The sequence below is a fragment of the Uloborus diversus genome, chromosome 1 (assembly GCF_026930045.1).
Source record: "Uloborus diversus isolate 005 chromosome 1, Udiv.v.3.1, whole genome shotgun sequence".
Classification (NCBI taxonomy): domain Eukaryota; kingdom Metazoa; phylum Arthropoda; class Arachnida; order Araneae; family Uloboridae; genus Uloborus; species Uloborus diversus.
This window is the reverse complement of record NC_072731.1, coordinates 261,063,479-261,081,741: the sequence shown is the minus strand read 5'-3', so window position 1 is coordinate 261,081,741 and position 18,263 is coordinate 261,063,479. Positions and strand designations below refer to the sequence as shown.

General features: G+C 33.2%; 1 protein-coding gene across 1 annotated transcript in view; it reads left to right on the top strand.

Moving 5' to 3' along the window:
- The window catches only part of LOC129234249 (glycogen debranching enzyme-like), a 66,466-nt gene that overhangs the window by 4,004 nt on the left and 44,199 nt on the right, over positions 1 to 18,263 (top strand). Inside the window, exons 2-11 of the mRNA XM_054868229.1 lie at positions 902 to 1,047; positions 3,987 to 4,209; positions 5,619 to 5,958; positions 7,416 to 7,634; positions 8,695 to 8,803; positions 8,982 to 9,102; positions 10,170 to 10,373; positions 12,685 to 13,009; positions 14,590 to 14,713; positions 16,059 to 16,222. Of these exons, the coding sequence (XP_054724204.1) occupies positions 954 to 1,047; positions 3,987 to 4,209; positions 5,619 to 5,958; positions 7,416 to 7,634; positions 8,695 to 8,803; positions 8,982 to 9,102; positions 10,170 to 10,373; positions 12,685 to 13,009; positions 14,590 to 14,713; positions 16,059 to 16,222 (1,923 nt within the window). The 5' untranslated portion in view covers positions 902 to 953. The remainder of the gene's footprint in view (positions 1 to 901; positions 1,048 to 3,986; positions 4,210 to 5,618; positions 5,959 to 7,415; positions 7,635 to 8,694; positions 8,804 to 8,981; positions 9,103 to 10,169; positions 10,374 to 12,684; positions 13,010 to 14,589; positions 14,714 to 16,058; positions 16,223 to 18,263) is intronic.

The window sequence follows — 18,263 nt, the reverse complement described above, 5'->3', positions numbered from 1 at the left end:
TGAAAGAATGGGTGTCAACTTTTGGGGGAACACACAAGGTCTGCTAATGGTGTGAAACCATGGGTGCAAGACCTTCCGTCTCAGGACGGATTTCCGTCTTGGACAAAATTTCCGAGACGGAGGTCGGGACGGAAAGAAATTCGATTACTTTCTTTCAGTTTTTACTAAAAAAAGAAAAATTGAGTATTCGAAAAATATGCTTTAATTGCAGGACCTTTCCATAACCACGAATTTACATGGACATTCTCTTGATTTTCCGCCATGGGCTTGTTTTGTTTACAACGTGCTTTTGGAGGTGTGTGTCCTTTCGTTTTTTTTTTCTCATTTGCCAGTTCATTAATCGTCCATACCCTTCCCCCACCTTTCTTTCTTTTCTGGTTTGTTCGCGCTATCTTGGGGAGACTTTCCGATCAAAACTGGTTTATGTTGCAAAAGTGGATCTTATGTCCCATGCGATTTTATTGCTGCAAAAAAAAAAAAAAAGATTTAAGATTGGCAAAAAAACTAATGGCTTGGAGCCCCGATTGCTTTTACTCCTAACATCGTCCAACATCGCCAAAAATTGCGTTTTTGGAACTTCAATTTCGAAACATTGCCGAAGGAGAGTTCTTGAACTCCGTCCCTTTGATAACTTGCACCCATGTGTGAAACCAACATGCAACTCCATTAAAAAGGAAAACTTCTATGATTTTTATTTTACTTGAAAAATTGAACTCTCTTACAATTACCTCCTTTTATTATACTGATGATTTTTTGTTAAACAATGAGCTGCTGTTCTGCATTGGTGTCGGTTGTTTTATGTTTTCAATCAGTTTATTCAAAGTATAATTTTTAGGGTAACATTTTCGAATTTTTAAATGTTCAGTTTGTTCTGAATGTTGAATTTGAAATACTTTCACAGGTGCAAGCTGCATGAACATTTTAATGCTTCAAGATTAATTTGAGCTGCTATTATGGCAGGCCCTCATCCTTTAAGTACTCAAGTCAGGGTTCATCATCTTAATGAAAATGAAAACTTGGATTCTCTTTTATTTACCCTTAAAAAAGGTACCTTTCTGTATATATATGTTTTTATTATCAATTTTGTTCCTCACTTTGTAGAGTTTCCCCCAGACCAAAAAGGGGGCAGTATACTTTCAGGTAAAAGATCATTTTTAATTCAATTAAAATGACAATTTTTAATAAGACTTTTGTAATAGAAAAGTTTTTTTTTTTTTGACTTTTTTGTATGCTACTTGCTTAAAACTTGAGTATATTTTAAATTTAATTTTTCAAAAATCCAATTCTAGGGGATACAGGAAATAAATGAGGTTTAAGTTTCAAAGTCGTGAATTTTTAATTTTGCTTTACTTTATCTAGCATGAATGTTTAGTTTGCTTTTGTGATGAAGTTCTGTTAAAAATGCATTGAAACTTCATAGGGACAAGGAGAGCGCATTGAGAAATGTTAAAAAAAAAAAAAAAATGTGGGGCACAGTGACCCCTAAAAATGTTTGGAGGAAACTACTTTGTGTGTGTTAAAATACATGTGCATATGGGGCATTCCACGGTATTTTTGACATTATGTAGAGTCTGTAACGTGACCTTTTTTGCCATAACTTTTTTAATTTACCGTTTGATTTGCAAATTGTTTTAATTTAAGCTGGTGTGTTGGTAGGAAAAGATCAAAATAAAATAATATGCTAATCAAACAGTAAATTAAAAAGTTATGGCATAAAAGGTCACGTTACGGACTCTACATAAATGTCAAAAATACCGTGGAATGCCCCATATACAGTTGGCTCTCTGTCTAACTACTTTCAAGGGATCTCAAAAAATCGTCCTTTAGTAGAAAGCGTCCTTAAATAGAATGCTTTTAACACTATAATGGACCATCTGGGATTGGGAAAAGACATCGTTAAACAGAGAAAGTCGTTAAATAGAGCGTCGTTAAACAGAGAGCCAACTGTATACAGGGGCAGTAGCACCAGGCCTATGTCCTAGAAGGAAGTGTCTCAAGTGGTTGCACTTCTCTTTTTTCCTTAATTTTATTATTTTATACTTTTCAGTGTTTGCTAGCGCCTCACAGCCAGAATTTTTTAGTACCATAGGTTTTTGGTCATGGGAGACAAAATGTCCTTTTGGGAGAAGTTTTGGGAAATATGGCTGAAAACCTAGGCTTTGTTTGTATTGGAGAGTGGTACTCACAACTCTATCTTTCTTTACTTCTTTAGTGTCATTATATAGTTTTGACAACGGAAAAATCCCGGGAATGTGTTCAGACAAATTTGACTTTTTCTTATTTTATGGATTCTTTGTGTAGTTAAAACAAATGAGAGCAGTATTTTTTCTCCATTTTTTATTTCTATGTGTGTGTGGGGCAGGGGCGGATTTGGAAGTGTGAAGGCCCCTAATCAGGGTTCGAAAAGATCATCATATTTTCGAAAATATCCGATACTTTGATATATATCCGAATATTTTGATATATGTATATATCCGATATGTGTAACTTATCCCTGTGTAACTTATTTATTGCACTTCTGTAACAAAGTTACCACAGCTTCAAATAGCAGAAAGTGTAAAGGTGTTGTTTATATTGACTTTCAAAAAGCTTTCTATAAAATATCGCACATTGCTCTCTACTAATCAAACTGGCCTGTATTGGAATAGGATGGAAAACTTTGAATTGGGTTAGAAATTGGCTTACTGGAAGAAAACAAAGAGTAGTTTGGAGACATTTTTCTCATCGGTCTGATGTTTTGAGTGGAGATCCACAAGGTTCAGATTTAGGACCATTGTTGTTTGTTATTTTCATTAATGATACTACTGAAGGGCTTTCTGGCAGCATTAATATCTTTGCTGATGATGTCAAAGTTATGAGGTTTGTTGACTGTGAAGAACAAGTGAAAAAGTTTCGAGAGGATTCAGATAGAATTTCTAAGTGAGCAGTTAATCAGGGTATGTCATGCAATGCTAGAAAATGTCAAGTGCTTCATTTAGATCATGGAAATAAGCATGCAAGCTATAATTCACAGGGGTCTATCTTAAGTGTAGAAGAAAGAGCTGTAGATTTGGATTTCTTCATCAGTCGAGCTTTTAGTTTAATCTTCAGTTCAGTATCACAGACCAATTGACAATTCCTATAGATTTATCAATTGATCTATTTCAAAAAATTCTAAATAAGTTCCTTTACCTTTGTACAGAACTTTAGTGAGACCTTATTTAGAATCTGCTGTTCAGAATTGGGATCCATATCTTAAGAAAGATATTATTTTATTGGAAAGGGTTCAAAGGAGGGTTACAAGGTTAATAAATGAACTTTTAACATGGGTGCCCCCCCCCCCCCCAAGATCAATGGCACCTCGCCCGTTTCCAAATGCCACCAAAGGCACTCCCAAGAACAAGAGCCCTTCCAAAATGAGAAATATACCCTCGAAACTAATACCCCTTAAAAATTATAGTGGTACAGTCTGCTCCACAACCCCTTCCCATAGATGAAATACACCGCCAGCTCAGTCATTCCATCCGAGGACTGCAGTTTCATGCTTATTAGCACTCATCAGCCCAGCATAGGAAATGACTGAGCTGGAGGTGGAAAACCTTTTAAGGAAGCCAAGAGTGCCAAACAAACTGGTAGCAATATAGAATTAGCTCTGACCAGACAAGTGACCGGACTGATGAGTGCTAATAAGCATGAAACTGCTGTCCTCAGCTGGAATGACTGAGCTGTCAGCTGGCGGTGTATTTCATGTATTAGCCCTGGCTATAGGGCGGCAACTTACTGAATATACCCCTCCCATAGGTGGGCACCCCTGAATTTAGATTACGATTCCAGGCTTAGAATGCTTAATATTTACTATATCTGACATCTGATGAATCATTCTGTTGAATTTAATAAACTGTCTTATGTCATTTCCTAAAAACGTTTTTAGTAAAGAGTACCATAAATATTTCATTGATGGAAAAAAAATGTAAAATATTGAATATTCCTTTTTATTTCTATTTTAGGATCCATTTTGCAATTTAAACTTGGCTCCACCCTTTTTGGACAAAGAGTAAAACTTTTTACAAATTACCCTGAGAAGCTGTCTGAAGGATTCAAGAGGCACACTTACCAAGAATTGAAATGGAAATCAGAAAGTATGAACCAAGGGGACGACACTGCATTATATGCAGAAGTTTGCTTCGAACTAGCTGGAAGTTTTCATTACTTATTTATTCCAGAAGGAGGGTAAGGTTGTTTAAATCCTGCAATAATATGTAAAGTTATTTTTTTGGAAGATGTGTTAAGTTTGCATGGTGTTTTTTCCAGGGGTGCAGAATATGTCAGGATGCACAATCTGTTTTGGGGGGAAATTTGTGCTCTTTCAGAGAAATTTCCATAAAAAAATTTCATTTTTTCAATATAAAAAAAAATTTTTTTTTTCAATATCAAAGAAAAAAAAGAACCTTTCTATTTTTCATTAACTTTTGGTGATTTTCAGGAATATCTGACTGGGTTTTAAAAAACAAGGACTTAAAAAATTAATTTAAAAAAAACAGTTAAGTCTTATTTCCTTTTATTTTGCAGATTGGATTTCTATGTTAGAGAATCAGCAAGGAACCTTGATTAGTCATATCAAACATATTTATACTAAATAACACATCAAGTTGCTATGCGGCACCATAAAATAATTCTTTAAACAATGACATTTATAGTGTGAAAAAACTTGGGTAACATGAGGTGGAGAAATGTTAAGCTCGGGCTTGGTGCAAGAAGTGTCAATGTCAGTTTTTGGCAACAATGCGTTATAACCTATTTTTCCCTTAATGGCTCTTTCCCTTGCACATTTCGAGGATGAAAGAGAACTTTTTTTTTATTCTAATGACATAATAAACAATTACTTTACAAGAACAACCACCAGAATGTTCCCAAATGATTCAAGTTGAACTTCTAAGCGGAATTCCTAACCCACAGGGCTTGTAGCTTAACAATAAAATTATGTTAAAAATTATTTCAATAGAGGATATGAAAAATTCAGTTTTTAAAGTTTACAGCTGCAAGCTAATTTTATTTTAGCAGCACAATAGTTTTTTGTAATGTTTCACTTAATGTCATTTCAAAAAATATTGGGTGAACTCGAGCTGTTAAAAAAAAACTCTTTGAAATATAATCAAATCAGCTGCTGACTCTAGCATCATTTTTCAAGTAAAAACTAGGTACTGAACAAAGAAATAAAAAATTCATGGCCTAGTATTTTTTTAATGGTTGAATTAAAGGTATATTTATGAAGAAAATATTTATTTTATCAAATAATTGCAAAACTAAATGACATGTAATACTTTGTTTAAAATTGTGCCTAGAAAAGGCAAAAAAAAAAAAAACTCAGGAATTCTAAAACTGATAAAATTCTATGCATTTAAAATTGATAGCCAGATATCAGCAGATTTGTTTTACAAATAGTTTTTGCTCCCAGCAAAATGAAATTAGTTTAACCATATTTTTGAGCTCAAATTCCAAAAATTCAGAAAGTTTGTGATCCCTAGAAATCGAAATCTTGAGTCCCATATTGTACTTATACTTTTACCATATTCTGTATGGAAATTGTAACTCTATTGTCTGTATATCTTTTAACGATGATTCTCATTCTGTTGTTTTAGGGATGTTCTCAGGCCTAGTGGATCAGGATACATTTTAGTCGATCCAGTACTTACATATGGTCCAGAGGATGAAATACTGCCTCTGGACAGCATCTTATGTCTCACATACTTGGCCAAGAGTCTAGGTGCCTTCGAAGATTGGGAAAAGAGACTCGTGACGGCAAAAGAAGTGGGATACAACATGATTCACATTACGCCCATTCAAGAGCTTGGAGCATCTCGTTCTTCGTATTCACTGAAGAATCAATTAGTTGTGAATCCTAGTTTTCATTCTAAAGGGAAAAAGTGCTCTATAGCGGACATTTCTGCTTTCATTGAAAAGATAAGACGAGAGTGGAAGGTAAATTATTTTTAAGCTTTTTCTAATTAAAATATATTCTGAATAATTATTTCTTGAGCCAGAAATGTAGTAAAATCTCTTATATGATTAAAGTACCTCTTGAATCAAGTTCATTTTCTCTTTTGTGCATTACCTGTAGAAGGTAATATTTTGAAATTCAAACTCTGGTAATTATGTGTGCTGCTAGTGTACTAATTTGTTCCTGCTTCTGTGATAATATAATTTTACTTTCTGTAAGGCATTTTTGTGACAAAAAATAGCATATGCAGTTGTGCGTGATCTGAAAATCAAAGTATTTTCAAATAAAAAATCTTGACTTCCTTAAAGTTGTCTCCCAAAATTTTCAGTTTAGATAATCAAAAGTCTACTCAGTTGTCTAATTAGAAAAGTTTGACTACTTTTGAGTTATATATCAATATTCTTTCAAAGGAGAAAGAAAAAAAGGACAATACATATTGATATTGTTAAAATGTTTCTAAATATTTTAGACTCCGAGTAGGCCTGTATCATCTTTTTCAACTCGCTATTGATGGCTTTTATATTGAAAGATGCAAATAACTAAAAATTTCTAGCAGCTCAGGATGAAAATTCTTATGGAGACTTTTCAACCTCCATGATCTAATATATACTTTTGGTTGCATCAATTAAGGTATTCAAACATAATATTTAAAATTAATTATTGTAAAGAGAGTTTGAGTTTTTAAGTTAACCAACGACAGTATAGAAATCTGGTAAATTTGAGATTAAGGCATATTTAATGATCCTGTGTTTTTCTATTTAACATTTTGTCAATCAATGTCATGTTCTTGGTAGGACATTCCAGAAAATCATATGCACAACAGAAATTTTACTTCTTTCAGTGTTTGGACTTATAAATGTCATAGACTACCTTATTTTTTTCAAATAAGGCACATAGCCACTTTAGTTATAGCATGTCTTTTATGATCTTTAATTCAAAACATAGTGTGGAAAGAGCTACACATTTTCGCCCCCATAGCTGGAGCTGAGATCGTATTTAAAAAAAATAGTAATAATTAATTTAGCCTCAGCTCTGGCTATGTGCTTGTAATTTATAGCTAAAACATAGCTTTTATCTTCACTTTTTCAAACCTACAGCTCTACCAAATCTGAACACCTCTGGCTGGTTTTTATTAAAATATTTTTACCTCCAAGTAGAAAGATATACATGGCATTTATATGAGGTTATTTGCCTGCAACTTGCTTATGGCTGTTCCAGACTGAGGAGTTCAAAAAAGGTCAAAACTGCTGTCTCTGGATACCAATCATTATTGCTTTTATGATACGAAATAGTTATAAGTCACTGGAATCTGACAGTTGTCATTGCATTGCATGAAGATCATATTGTATAGCATCTGCTGTTTGTATTGTAAATACATATTTTTTAGGTTGCTTGACCCTCTATACACCAATTTAATGTTTAATGCTTCAAATTCTAGGTGCTAACCATAACTGACATTGTATTGAACCACACTGCCAACGAAAGTGAATGGATTCTCGATCATCCCGAATCCACGTACAATCTGGTTAACTCTCCCCATTTGAGGCCTGCTTATTTATTGGACAGAGCCATTTGGTACTTTTCTTTAGAAATAGCTGCTGGAAAATGGAGTGGAAGTGGGATTCCGTCTGCAGTAAATGATGAAAGCCACATTGACGTAAGATACTTTTAGTTATACTTGTAGATATGAAATATATTTATTTATTGCATAGGATAGACCAAATAGTGAATAAACGCTGAAGCGCAGCTTCATTCCCCCCCCCCCCTCCAAAATAAATAAATAAAAGTTCTGTGTCGTATTTTTTGAAGTGTTGAAATGAGAAAAAAGAAATGTTGCAACACAGTAAATAAACACCCCCAACCACTGTACGATAACCACGAGTAAGCCACAAAATACCTAAAAAATGAAAAAGGTTGCTCAAAAACTTTTTCAAAAATACATAATGTAGCAATATATTTTTTGCATTTTGCACTCACAATCTATGACTGAATTTTAAGATAAACTAGACAGCACCAACTATAAACATAATTAATAATATCAAGTATTTTAAAATTCATTGACTCGTGAAGTTGAAAATAAATATTTAAACAGTTTTAAAATTAACAATTATTTAATAGTGACATAAATAAATCTTGCATATAATAACATGGAAACATGTTATTAATATTCAGGTATGGTTAGTTTGGAATATGTTGGCTACTTTTAGCTAATTTCATATGATTATTGTAGTCTCACTTTTTCACTTGGCAACATTGCATTAAGCTGCTGTTGAAGAGCTTCCCCTGTTAAAAAGCATTTTTCTCAACAATGCAACAAAATAAATTAAAAAAAACTTTAAAACTGATTGAAGTATTAATTGCATAATTTGATTGAAGTATCTGAAAAAAATAAATAACTTTGAAATCCATGTATGCAATTTTAATTTCTAATTTTTAATAAACTGTCCAGAAAAGAATATAGCAATTTCTTGACTTAGTTTGATCAATAGAGTGTGATACTTAGTTTGTTTCTGAAGTAAATGTTTTCAATATGCAGTAAAATCTGGAGAAAAAAAAACCCTACTTTTCTAGGGTAATGGGGTAATTTCAAGTAAATGCACCCGAAAAACCTAGCCAGGTTTTTCTGGGCTGGCACCCACTTTGGCAAACCTTTCATTGCTTTGAAAAGTTTTTCTGTTATATTCAATATTTTTTAGCTTGTTTTTGTTTTGTTTTAGGCAATACGGAGTGCTTTGCATGGATATTGGAAGCATAAATTAAAATTGTATGAGTTCTATATTTTGGATGTTGAAGAAATTCTTAAAGTTTTTCGTAGTCGCATCAAAGGTTAGTACATATCACATTCTTAGCTATACTTTTTTACTATTATTTTTGCTACCAGACTAATAAAACCGTATATTTATATTAGTTTTATATAAAACTTTTACTTATAAATATTATTGTAAAATTTATTATCTGTAGTTTTTGGTTTTATTTAATTTTTTTTTTAAATATGATATTTTAGATTGTAAACGAGAGGTATCAAAGCTTTCTTGTGTATTGAAAATCCAGCAGGACCGTGAGTATAGGAGATTTAAAAGCACTGTGGATATGGAATTGGCTCTAAGTTTATATGCCCCCAGTTCGTAAGTATTAGCTTTGCTTGGTTGGCAATTTTTTGATCACTATGTTCTTAGTATCATTCGTCACACACCTGTACAAAATTTCTGGAAATGCAAGAAACGTCTGAAAAATAAAGCATAGTTGCGCACTCTCCTGGTTCCTTTGGAGATTCCTGAATTTTGATGCCTCTTCCCTAAGTCGTTAATGAAGAAAATACAGGCGTCCCTCGAATAACATGGTAAGTCTACAACACGGTTTCGATATGACACGGTACCAAATTTGCGATCATTATTACACTGTTTCGATATTACACAGTTTGAAACTTGAAATAAATACTGCACGGTTTTGATAAAACACGAAAGTTATCTTTAAAAAAGATGGAATTTCATTTTTGTTTAATACATCCTGTTAATGTTTGATAACTCTAATAAGTTTTTACTTTGTTTTTATGAAACTTGGTTTCAATATAACACGGAACGCGATTTTGATAAACCACGAAACATATTGACATGGTGTATGGTATGTACATGAATAATTAGCTTTAAAAATGAGTTAAAAAAGCTATTTAAAAAAGTCTCATGTAACACGGATTTGATACCTCACTGAACAAATTAACCCTGTTATACAAGGGACACCCCTGTATCTCCCAAGTTTTCATCATACAATGAAAATCCCTTAAAAAAAAGGATTTTTTAGTGATTTGAATTTTGGGGAAAATTCTTACAGTAAAACGATCTGGATTGTTTCACTGGAAACAGTCATACACTGGAAACATCGTTTTACTGTAGCATTCAACTAGTGCTAGAAAATTTACAAATTCAGCCCTGGTATGTTTATGTATTTTAATAAACATGTTCATTTTTACTAATTTTTAAACAATTTGTTTTATTACGTTTAAGTACATTAAATACAAGTAGTTGGGTATGTTTAACTTACAATAATGTTTAATTATCTTCTAGAGTATTCAACATATTTCTAAGAACCAAAAGAATTTTTATAATATGGTCTTATGCAAGGTTTTAGACTTTTCAAATTGACACTACATTAGTATTTGTACAAGGCTTCTTTTTTTTTTTTAATTCTTTTTCAGAAACGCAAGTGATGCTGATGTTTCAAAGAGTTGTGAAAATTTAAGACAAAAACTTGAAGAGCTCAACAATGCCAAAAGAGCTGAAATCGATGCTCATTTCTATAGTGCTGTCGAGAATGTTCTTTCTGCTGTGCGTTATGAACGTCTCAATCCTAGTGGACCAAAACTTAAGGAAGTTTCCTCCAAACATCCTCTTGTTCCAGAGTAAGAAAAAAATATTAGTTTATGTATTTTTATTAGTTTAGGTATTATGCATATTTTGTTTTCAACTATCTTGATTTTAAAAGTTTTACTGTGTCGCAGGGTTGCCATGCACCTGGAAAACATGGAAAATCTGGAATTGTCAGGGAAAATGAAAATCACCTAAAATGGTCAGGGAAATGTCAGGAAAAATCACAAATTATTGAAATTTCTGGAAATGTCAGGGAATTTCTTCTTAATTTTTCTATCTGATACGTGAAACTGCTGCACCTTTCAAGCAAAAATACTGAAGTACGGTAAATGTCCGTTCCAGATATGGCGAATTTTCCTCATAGGTGACAGAAAGAAAATTCAAGCCCATTTTTGAAGACTGAATGTAATAAGGTTACAAAAGAAAAAATCCATATGCAAATCATAAAGTTCTGATTTATATCTTTACATTTTATTTTGCTTCTTTTCAAAAAAAAATCCTAGCCATGCTTAGCTAGAAATTACTAGTATTCTGCGCAATGCATCTGTGGCCTTATTGGTGTCTTAAAGGACTTCATTTCTGCATTTTTTCCCTATGAAATGAATAATGTTTATAAAAATTTCAAGTCTCAAAGTTTTTGCTTTTCTAGGTTAAAACGTTTTTGGGAAACATGCCAACATTGAAACTGTGGCTTTGCCGAAAAGTGCTTGGTGTGTTTGAGATTTCAGTCCTTTTGAAATCAATGTAATTAAATTTTAAAGTTGTCTTAACTCTCTTAATGTAACCCACAAATATATATATATAGATTAAAATTATTGATAATTTTTTGAGCATAATTTGACTCATAAAGTAGGTTTATTTACATTAAAAATGAGCTATATTGATATTTAATAATGTAGGTCGGCATTCATTAACCTAGAATTTTGTCTAAAAGCGTCTGGAAAACCTGGAAATGTCAGGGAATTTCATTCTTGATCTTTTGTGGCTACCCTGTAGTGTGCGAGCATGCATTTATTTTGAATTTGTGACCTTCAAATTGAATGTCAGTTTTCTTCTGCATTCATTTTCTTCTGCAACATTCATAACTGGAGATTTGCCAGTTAATGTTTGCTGGTCAAAGATCCTCCGTGTACGTTAATGATTGCTGTTGCATGTTAAATCTGTCATAGTTCCCCAATTTCCCATCCCAAGTTAATACCTCTATCGATGCTGTATCAGGATGCTTGACTCCTGGTCTGTATTTGAAAAATAAAACTATCTTCAGGGCCCCTGAGGGACCCAGAAATTTCATGTTTAATATTAGCAAAAAAATTGTATATATTAATTTTGTAAATATATATATATATATATATATATATAAAGGCTGAATGCAGCTTCAGAGCCTTTTTTTTTTTTTTTTTTTGAGTTTTCTATGTAGGGGAGAGCAGTTCTGATGGATTTTGCAGGTTCAAGTTCAAAACTAGGGAAATTCTTTAGTTGTGAGTTGTAAAAACTTTATTAGTGGTCCCTTTTTTGAAATAATAATCGCTATTTTTACTCAAAGTGCTAAATAATTTATTAAATTTGTTGAAATTAATAATCTTAAATAATTTAATACAATATCTTTAATTAGTACATGGAGTTACATCTTGATCTTGGTGAGCAAGAGTTTGCCAATTACTTAGTAGAGCCATTCATATCTTTTAATGTCATTAAATTATTTTTTGAGGTGGCAATTGACAAGGGATTTTTTAATCGCCATTTTTTTTAAATGTAGTCATTTTGTAGTGATTTTGCCCTTTAAGACTTGAGTCTCTGAGCATTTTGCCCTTGATCTTCCCCCCTCCCTCAAAACAAAAAATCTAAGTGCACTACTGCAATTATCCATGGCTATATGCAGTGGCATACTTGGCATGGGTGACACCCGGGGCAGTATCTGGGGTGTCATCCCCCTCCCATCTATAAACGCAAAAGAAAATCAAATTTTATGTAAACATGAAAATCATGCAGCTTTCAGAAACAACTACATTTGTGTTATAACAAAATTTTAAGTGGGCTAATGTACAAAATTAAAAATAAAAATGTGGTTAAGGGGTTTCTCCCGGAAAATTTTCAAATTTGCAGTCTTAAAAATGCATTTTAGCTTCATATTTTTCAAAAACTTGCAATTCTACTTTGATTCACCCCCAGACTGGTGACACCCGGGGCGGACCCCCCCCCCCCCCCCCCCCCCCCCGCCGCCTTGTAATGATGCCACTGCTATATGTTTTGCTCTTGTGCATTAATAACGTCCTCTGTATTGTAATTTTTTTTCCATGATAACATTTTTGTAATCCTTAAACAGTAATTTGTTCTGATTTGCAGATATTTTCGTAATTATGGTAAGGACTCCAACCTCGAGGAGGACGAGAAATTGATGTTCTCTCCTCAGTGCTGTTACATAATGGCTCACAACGGCTGGGTAATGGGTGACAATCCCCTTAAAAACTTTGCAGAACCAGGATCCAATGTGTACTTGCGGAGAGAGCTCGTGGCTTGGGGAGACAGCGTAAAGTTGCGATACGGGGAAAAACCTGAAGACTCGCCCTATCTTTGGAAGCATATGACAGAGTATGTTCAGCAGTTAGCAAGAGCTTTTCATGGATTACGGCTTGATAACTGTCACAGTACTCCTATACATGTAGCAGAGGTACGTAAATGTGTTAATTGATTTGATCATTAAAAGTAATCTAAAGAGCTTGTTGCTCAGAAATACTTTTGTTATTTAGAGTAACTTTGTACCATGTGGGTTCAGGGGCAGATCCAAAAATTTTCGTAAGGGGGGTCAAGTTTCAATGGCCAGCATTATACCTACTACGTAAAAAGGAATCAATTAAGCTGGGGTGCTCATCCTCCCATGGCACCCCCTATGTATTACGAAGCACCGACCCCCCCCCCCTTGAATGAGTTCAAAACCCTTTCAAATTACATTCCTATTCTAAATTTTTCAATTTCCGAACATGCGCCATGGATCATATTCTCTCAAATTTTCATCAAAAATCATTTTCTTTAGGCAAACTGACTGGTCTCGATTCGACATGTGATTTTAGATGGAAGAGTGGTCTGAAAAAGCATTTTTGAAAGTTGAAATATTAGACAAAACTCTAAGCAAAAAAAAATGTTAACAGGGATTCCATTGCTATTTGTTTTATTTAAAAATTTAAAGTTTTGAAAAATTATAATAAAATTTTTGTCATGGGGGGGGGGCAGCTGACCCTTTGACCCTCCCCTGAATCCGCCCTTGTGTGGGTTTATCTTTGCACTACTTTTTTTTTTTTTTTAATGAAAGCTTTTATTGTACTTGTTCTGTCTTGGGTAGAGTTGGTATGAAGGGGCAATGGGGGCAACTGCCCCCTCATTTTCAAAAATAAAGGAACTTTGCCCCTCCACTTTTCCAAGCTCAAAATTAATGAATGATCGAAAAATGATAAAATTGATTAATTCACGGGTTTGAAGAAGGAAGAATTGTCTTAATAACTGTGTTTTATATCTTTCTCATGTTAATTATTTGATAAAAATTTAAATGAAGCTTTAAATTGGAATAAGGGAATTGATTCCAACCTTCTGTCTTAAATTTTGAGTCTGTGTCCCAAATGTTTTGAGAAGGTCATTTAATCAATAATGACATTAAAATTCAATTACCAATTTTTACAAATGGAGTCTGCTTCGGGGGTGCCACCCAACTAACTTGCACCCTCCCCCTTCCACACCTCCTTTGACCCCCCCACCCCACCTCTTCTTTGTTACACCAGCAGACTATGGGTTGGAAGTTGGTGGGACAAGCAACTTAATTGATGCCGGAACATTTTTTGCTCTTTGTTTTACAAAATGAGTTGGCCATGTATAATCTAATAATTCTGAAGTTACTTCTTGGATAAGCATGTATACCAACACTCTGCTCTGAGCTTGAGTTACTGATGTGGGACAATCTTTCAGAAAAGTTATGTCTTTATTTGAAATAAATGGGTGCTAAAGTTTTGGTATGTTGAAGGCTGGAAACTTCTTAGTAATCTGGAAAGAAGCAAAAGGTGAAATTTTCAAAGGTTTTGTCAAATTTGATATGATGAATTTAAAATGAAATTTTCAAGTTTGATCAAAGATGTTGAGCAATAATTGATGTTTCTTTCCCTTCTTAGAACAATGAAGTGTCATACATGTGATGTACTTATAGTCATTGAATGCTTTGATTATCTTTAGCAATTTGAAACAAATTTACATTTTTCTTTCTAGTATTTGATCGACAAGGCACGAGAAGTACGTTCAGACTTATTTGTTGAAGCCGAGTTATTTACTTCAAGTGAAGCTGTTGATAATATTTTTGTAAATAGATTAGGAATCACTGCTCTTATTCGAGGTACTTTTTGATAAATATTATTCAATAATTGATATTTCAGCCATATGATAAAATAGCATTTAACAGCTTAATATAAGCTTATGTGATCATAGGTGTAATGTTACTTAGTGTATAGAAATTAACTGTAGCAATTAAATGCTTCAGTATACATTTTCTAAATTTATGTTTTCTCAAGGTAGTTTACCTATTGATAAGAAGTTCAACATAATCTAAGCTCCTCTGGTGAAGCTTTGAATCGTAGTTATTTAGTATGAACATTTTATGGTATTGTTTTCAAATCATCATGGTTTTATTTATTTTACTAGTGGTACCCGCACAGCTTTTCTCGTAGTAGAAAATTAAAAGGTCATTTGGTTTACCTGTATAAGGAATGGATCATGGAAATAGAGTTGGGAAAAGGTTGTTCTATCATTAAAGGGAGTCTATAATTTTGGGTGAGGACTCTTGGGAGTCATTCTTGTTTAAAAAAAATTTTTTACCAGACAAAACTATATTGATAATTTTTGTCTTTTTAAATTTTACAAACTTTTTAACATTTATTGTTGTTATTTAGACATTTTTAACTTGTCATTTTACAATTTTAATTCTTTATGTTTTAATGGTTTAAATGTATAATTGGTTTTAATTGCTATTTTTATATTGTTGTTGCCACTGTAACTGGATTTTTTCTGTTTGCAATACTTTTAATAAATAATAATAAAATAAATAAATAGGTATAGGTTTAACCTTGATCTGCACAAAGCATGCTGTTATTTGTCTGCAAAGCATTTAATTTAAATAATATGGTCAAAGAAACTATCGATGGTCATGAGAAAGAGTTCAAACTTTATTACAAAATTCAAGAGAAGCACCTGTTTTTGGAGATGAGGTGGTAAAAGAAAGCAGCGAATTCAAAAATGCAGCCTGGAATTTCATTGAATTTTTTTGCAAAGCCTGGAAAAGTCTGCAAATTTCATTTCTTAAAGCGAGTGGGGAAACCTGTGTAAGCTGAGAAACTAGTCCTAATGAATTATTAATCATAATTTTTGATTCTTTATCTTGAATTGAGGCAGTGAGATGCAAAGAGATGCAAGTGGCAAAATTAAAAACAATTGGAAATAACCAGTACACATGGTAAGTGGACCTCTCCCCAGTCTTGGGGCAAGAGATGGTACTAGTAGCCCTGGTAGGTGCTGCTGTGCAGCATGATTTAGGAAAAAAATTTCAATGAAAGCCTACCTGGGATCGGATCTTTAAACGCGTTTTACTCAAAACTTGAAAATGTCCACTTACATCCCTTTGCTTCCCACTGCCTCAACTGTACTTAAAGTGCAAGTTTGATATTAATTGGGTAATTGCATTATAGAGTCATTGCAAGCTCCCAACAGTCACGAACAGGGTCGGCTCGTGTATAGATACGGCGGTTCTTCTGTCGGAGCATTCATTCATCCCGTAACTCGTCCCCTCACAAAAGGTATTGCGCATGCAGTTTTCATGGACGTCACACACGACAACGAATGCCCAATGCAGGTTACTGTTTTATTTTAATTATAGTTATACTTTATAACTGTTAGATTTTTTTTTTATGTGTATGGCCATGGTCCGACAAATTCAGCATGCCGGGGTAACTAAAGAAATGCGTTGGGGACTAATTTTTTCAAATCCATCTCACAATTGGGGTCGTTTCCAAAATTTTAAAAGTATTTTTTTCTGAAAGAGCATACTTAAAAACATAGGATCTCACCATTTTTTAAATTATTTGATTAAGTTTAATATTTTTGAAAAATTACTTTAATCGGTGCGCTTTCATTGTTGACGCGTCTGCCGATGACATCACAAATGATGAAATATGCCATTCAGTGTTCCATTCATAGACTGCAATATTTAATTCGCATCTTTACTCACGTCTACTGGCAACGATATGGTAGATAGCAAGCATAGAGCAATTATTTAATTCGCTTCTTGATTATCATAACATGGAATAGAAAGATGCACCAAAGTGCATCATTTGTGACGTCATCAAGACCACGTCTTGTTTGAAAAATCGGACATTTTAAAAAATCAATTAAAAAAACACTGTTTGGAAAATGAAAGTATTTTCTGCTCCAGGCTATTTTTATTTGCTTATTCTATCAATTTCAGTGACTAAAAATAGTACTTTTGACTGAAGGAAACAACCCCATTGTTGTCATTCTTCTTTGCACGAATTTACTTCAAAAGCAATTAAAAACTACAAGCCAGGATTGTTGCAACAAGTTTTCTTTGTGACCCGTCTTTGTTTGTATACAATTTTGGGAGAGGCATGTACATAAAATAATTGATTTTTGTAGTTTTCTGTGTGCCAACAATTGCGAGGCTATATTTTATGAGTAAAATAATATTGGGACTTATTAAAAATGTTGAAGCATCAACAGTTTCTAGTTTTCTTCCAAAGAAGACATATGAACGCCCAAAGTATGGGTAAACCGATACAATTAAATAAGTAAGTAGTTTCAAATTTGTTTTAAAAATACAAATAAATACAAATGTGAACACCAGCAATAGACTATTGAGCCCATCTAGGCTTCTCCTAGTCAGTTTATTAGCCCCCAATGAAGATGAAGGTACTTAAATCCATCCACTCCCTTGCTCATTACCGCTTCTTCCGGTAAACTGTTCCAAATGTCCAAAACCCTACTAAAATAGTAATTTTTCCTAATTTCCAGATTAGCGTAAGACTTGAATAGCTTAAAGCAAGGACCCCTCGTCCTACTTTCCGTGTTAACATTTAACCCATTAATATATTTCATTTTGATAAATTTAAACAACTGAATCATGTCCTCTCTGACTCTCCTCCGCTCCAGGCTATACACATTAAGCCTTTTTAAGTCTAGTATCATAATCGAAATCTGAAAACCCTCTCACTTGCCTAGCAGCCCTTCTTTGAACCCTTTCCAAAACTTTACTCTTTAATTCTAAAGAATATAATTAAAAAATTTAGTTATTTAGTCGCAAAGTTCAGAAAATTGTCAATTTACCAGAAAACAAAATGATGCCTATTTGCACACATCTGAAACACAGTACTTCTCACAAAACTGACAGGACCAAAATAAATTGTTGTGTTGAAAGAATTTCATGTTAAAATAATTGTATTAAACTGTATAATATTCTGCCAGAAGGCTATGTCATTTTGATCAATTCGTTTGGTCATGTTAATCGTTTTCCTAAATGTATTTTGCTGTATATCTATATCTTTTAAAGCATTAAAAACCGAAAATTTATTTTAAGTTTTAAAGTAAAGAGGTTTTTTTTTTTATTGATTTGTCTGCATAAATAAAATATATATACATACATCAATATATATATTATATATATATATATATATATATATATATATATATATATATATATATATATATATATATATATATATGTATGTTCTCTATACAAATCCACAGTTTTCGTCGGATCTGGACTAAATTTGGCTGGGAGGTACTTGGGCACCCAAGAATCAACGTAGGGGGGGGGGGGGGTTCAAACGTCAAAAAAGAACCAAACCGTTCGAATTTTAATTTTAGGACACAAAAATGGT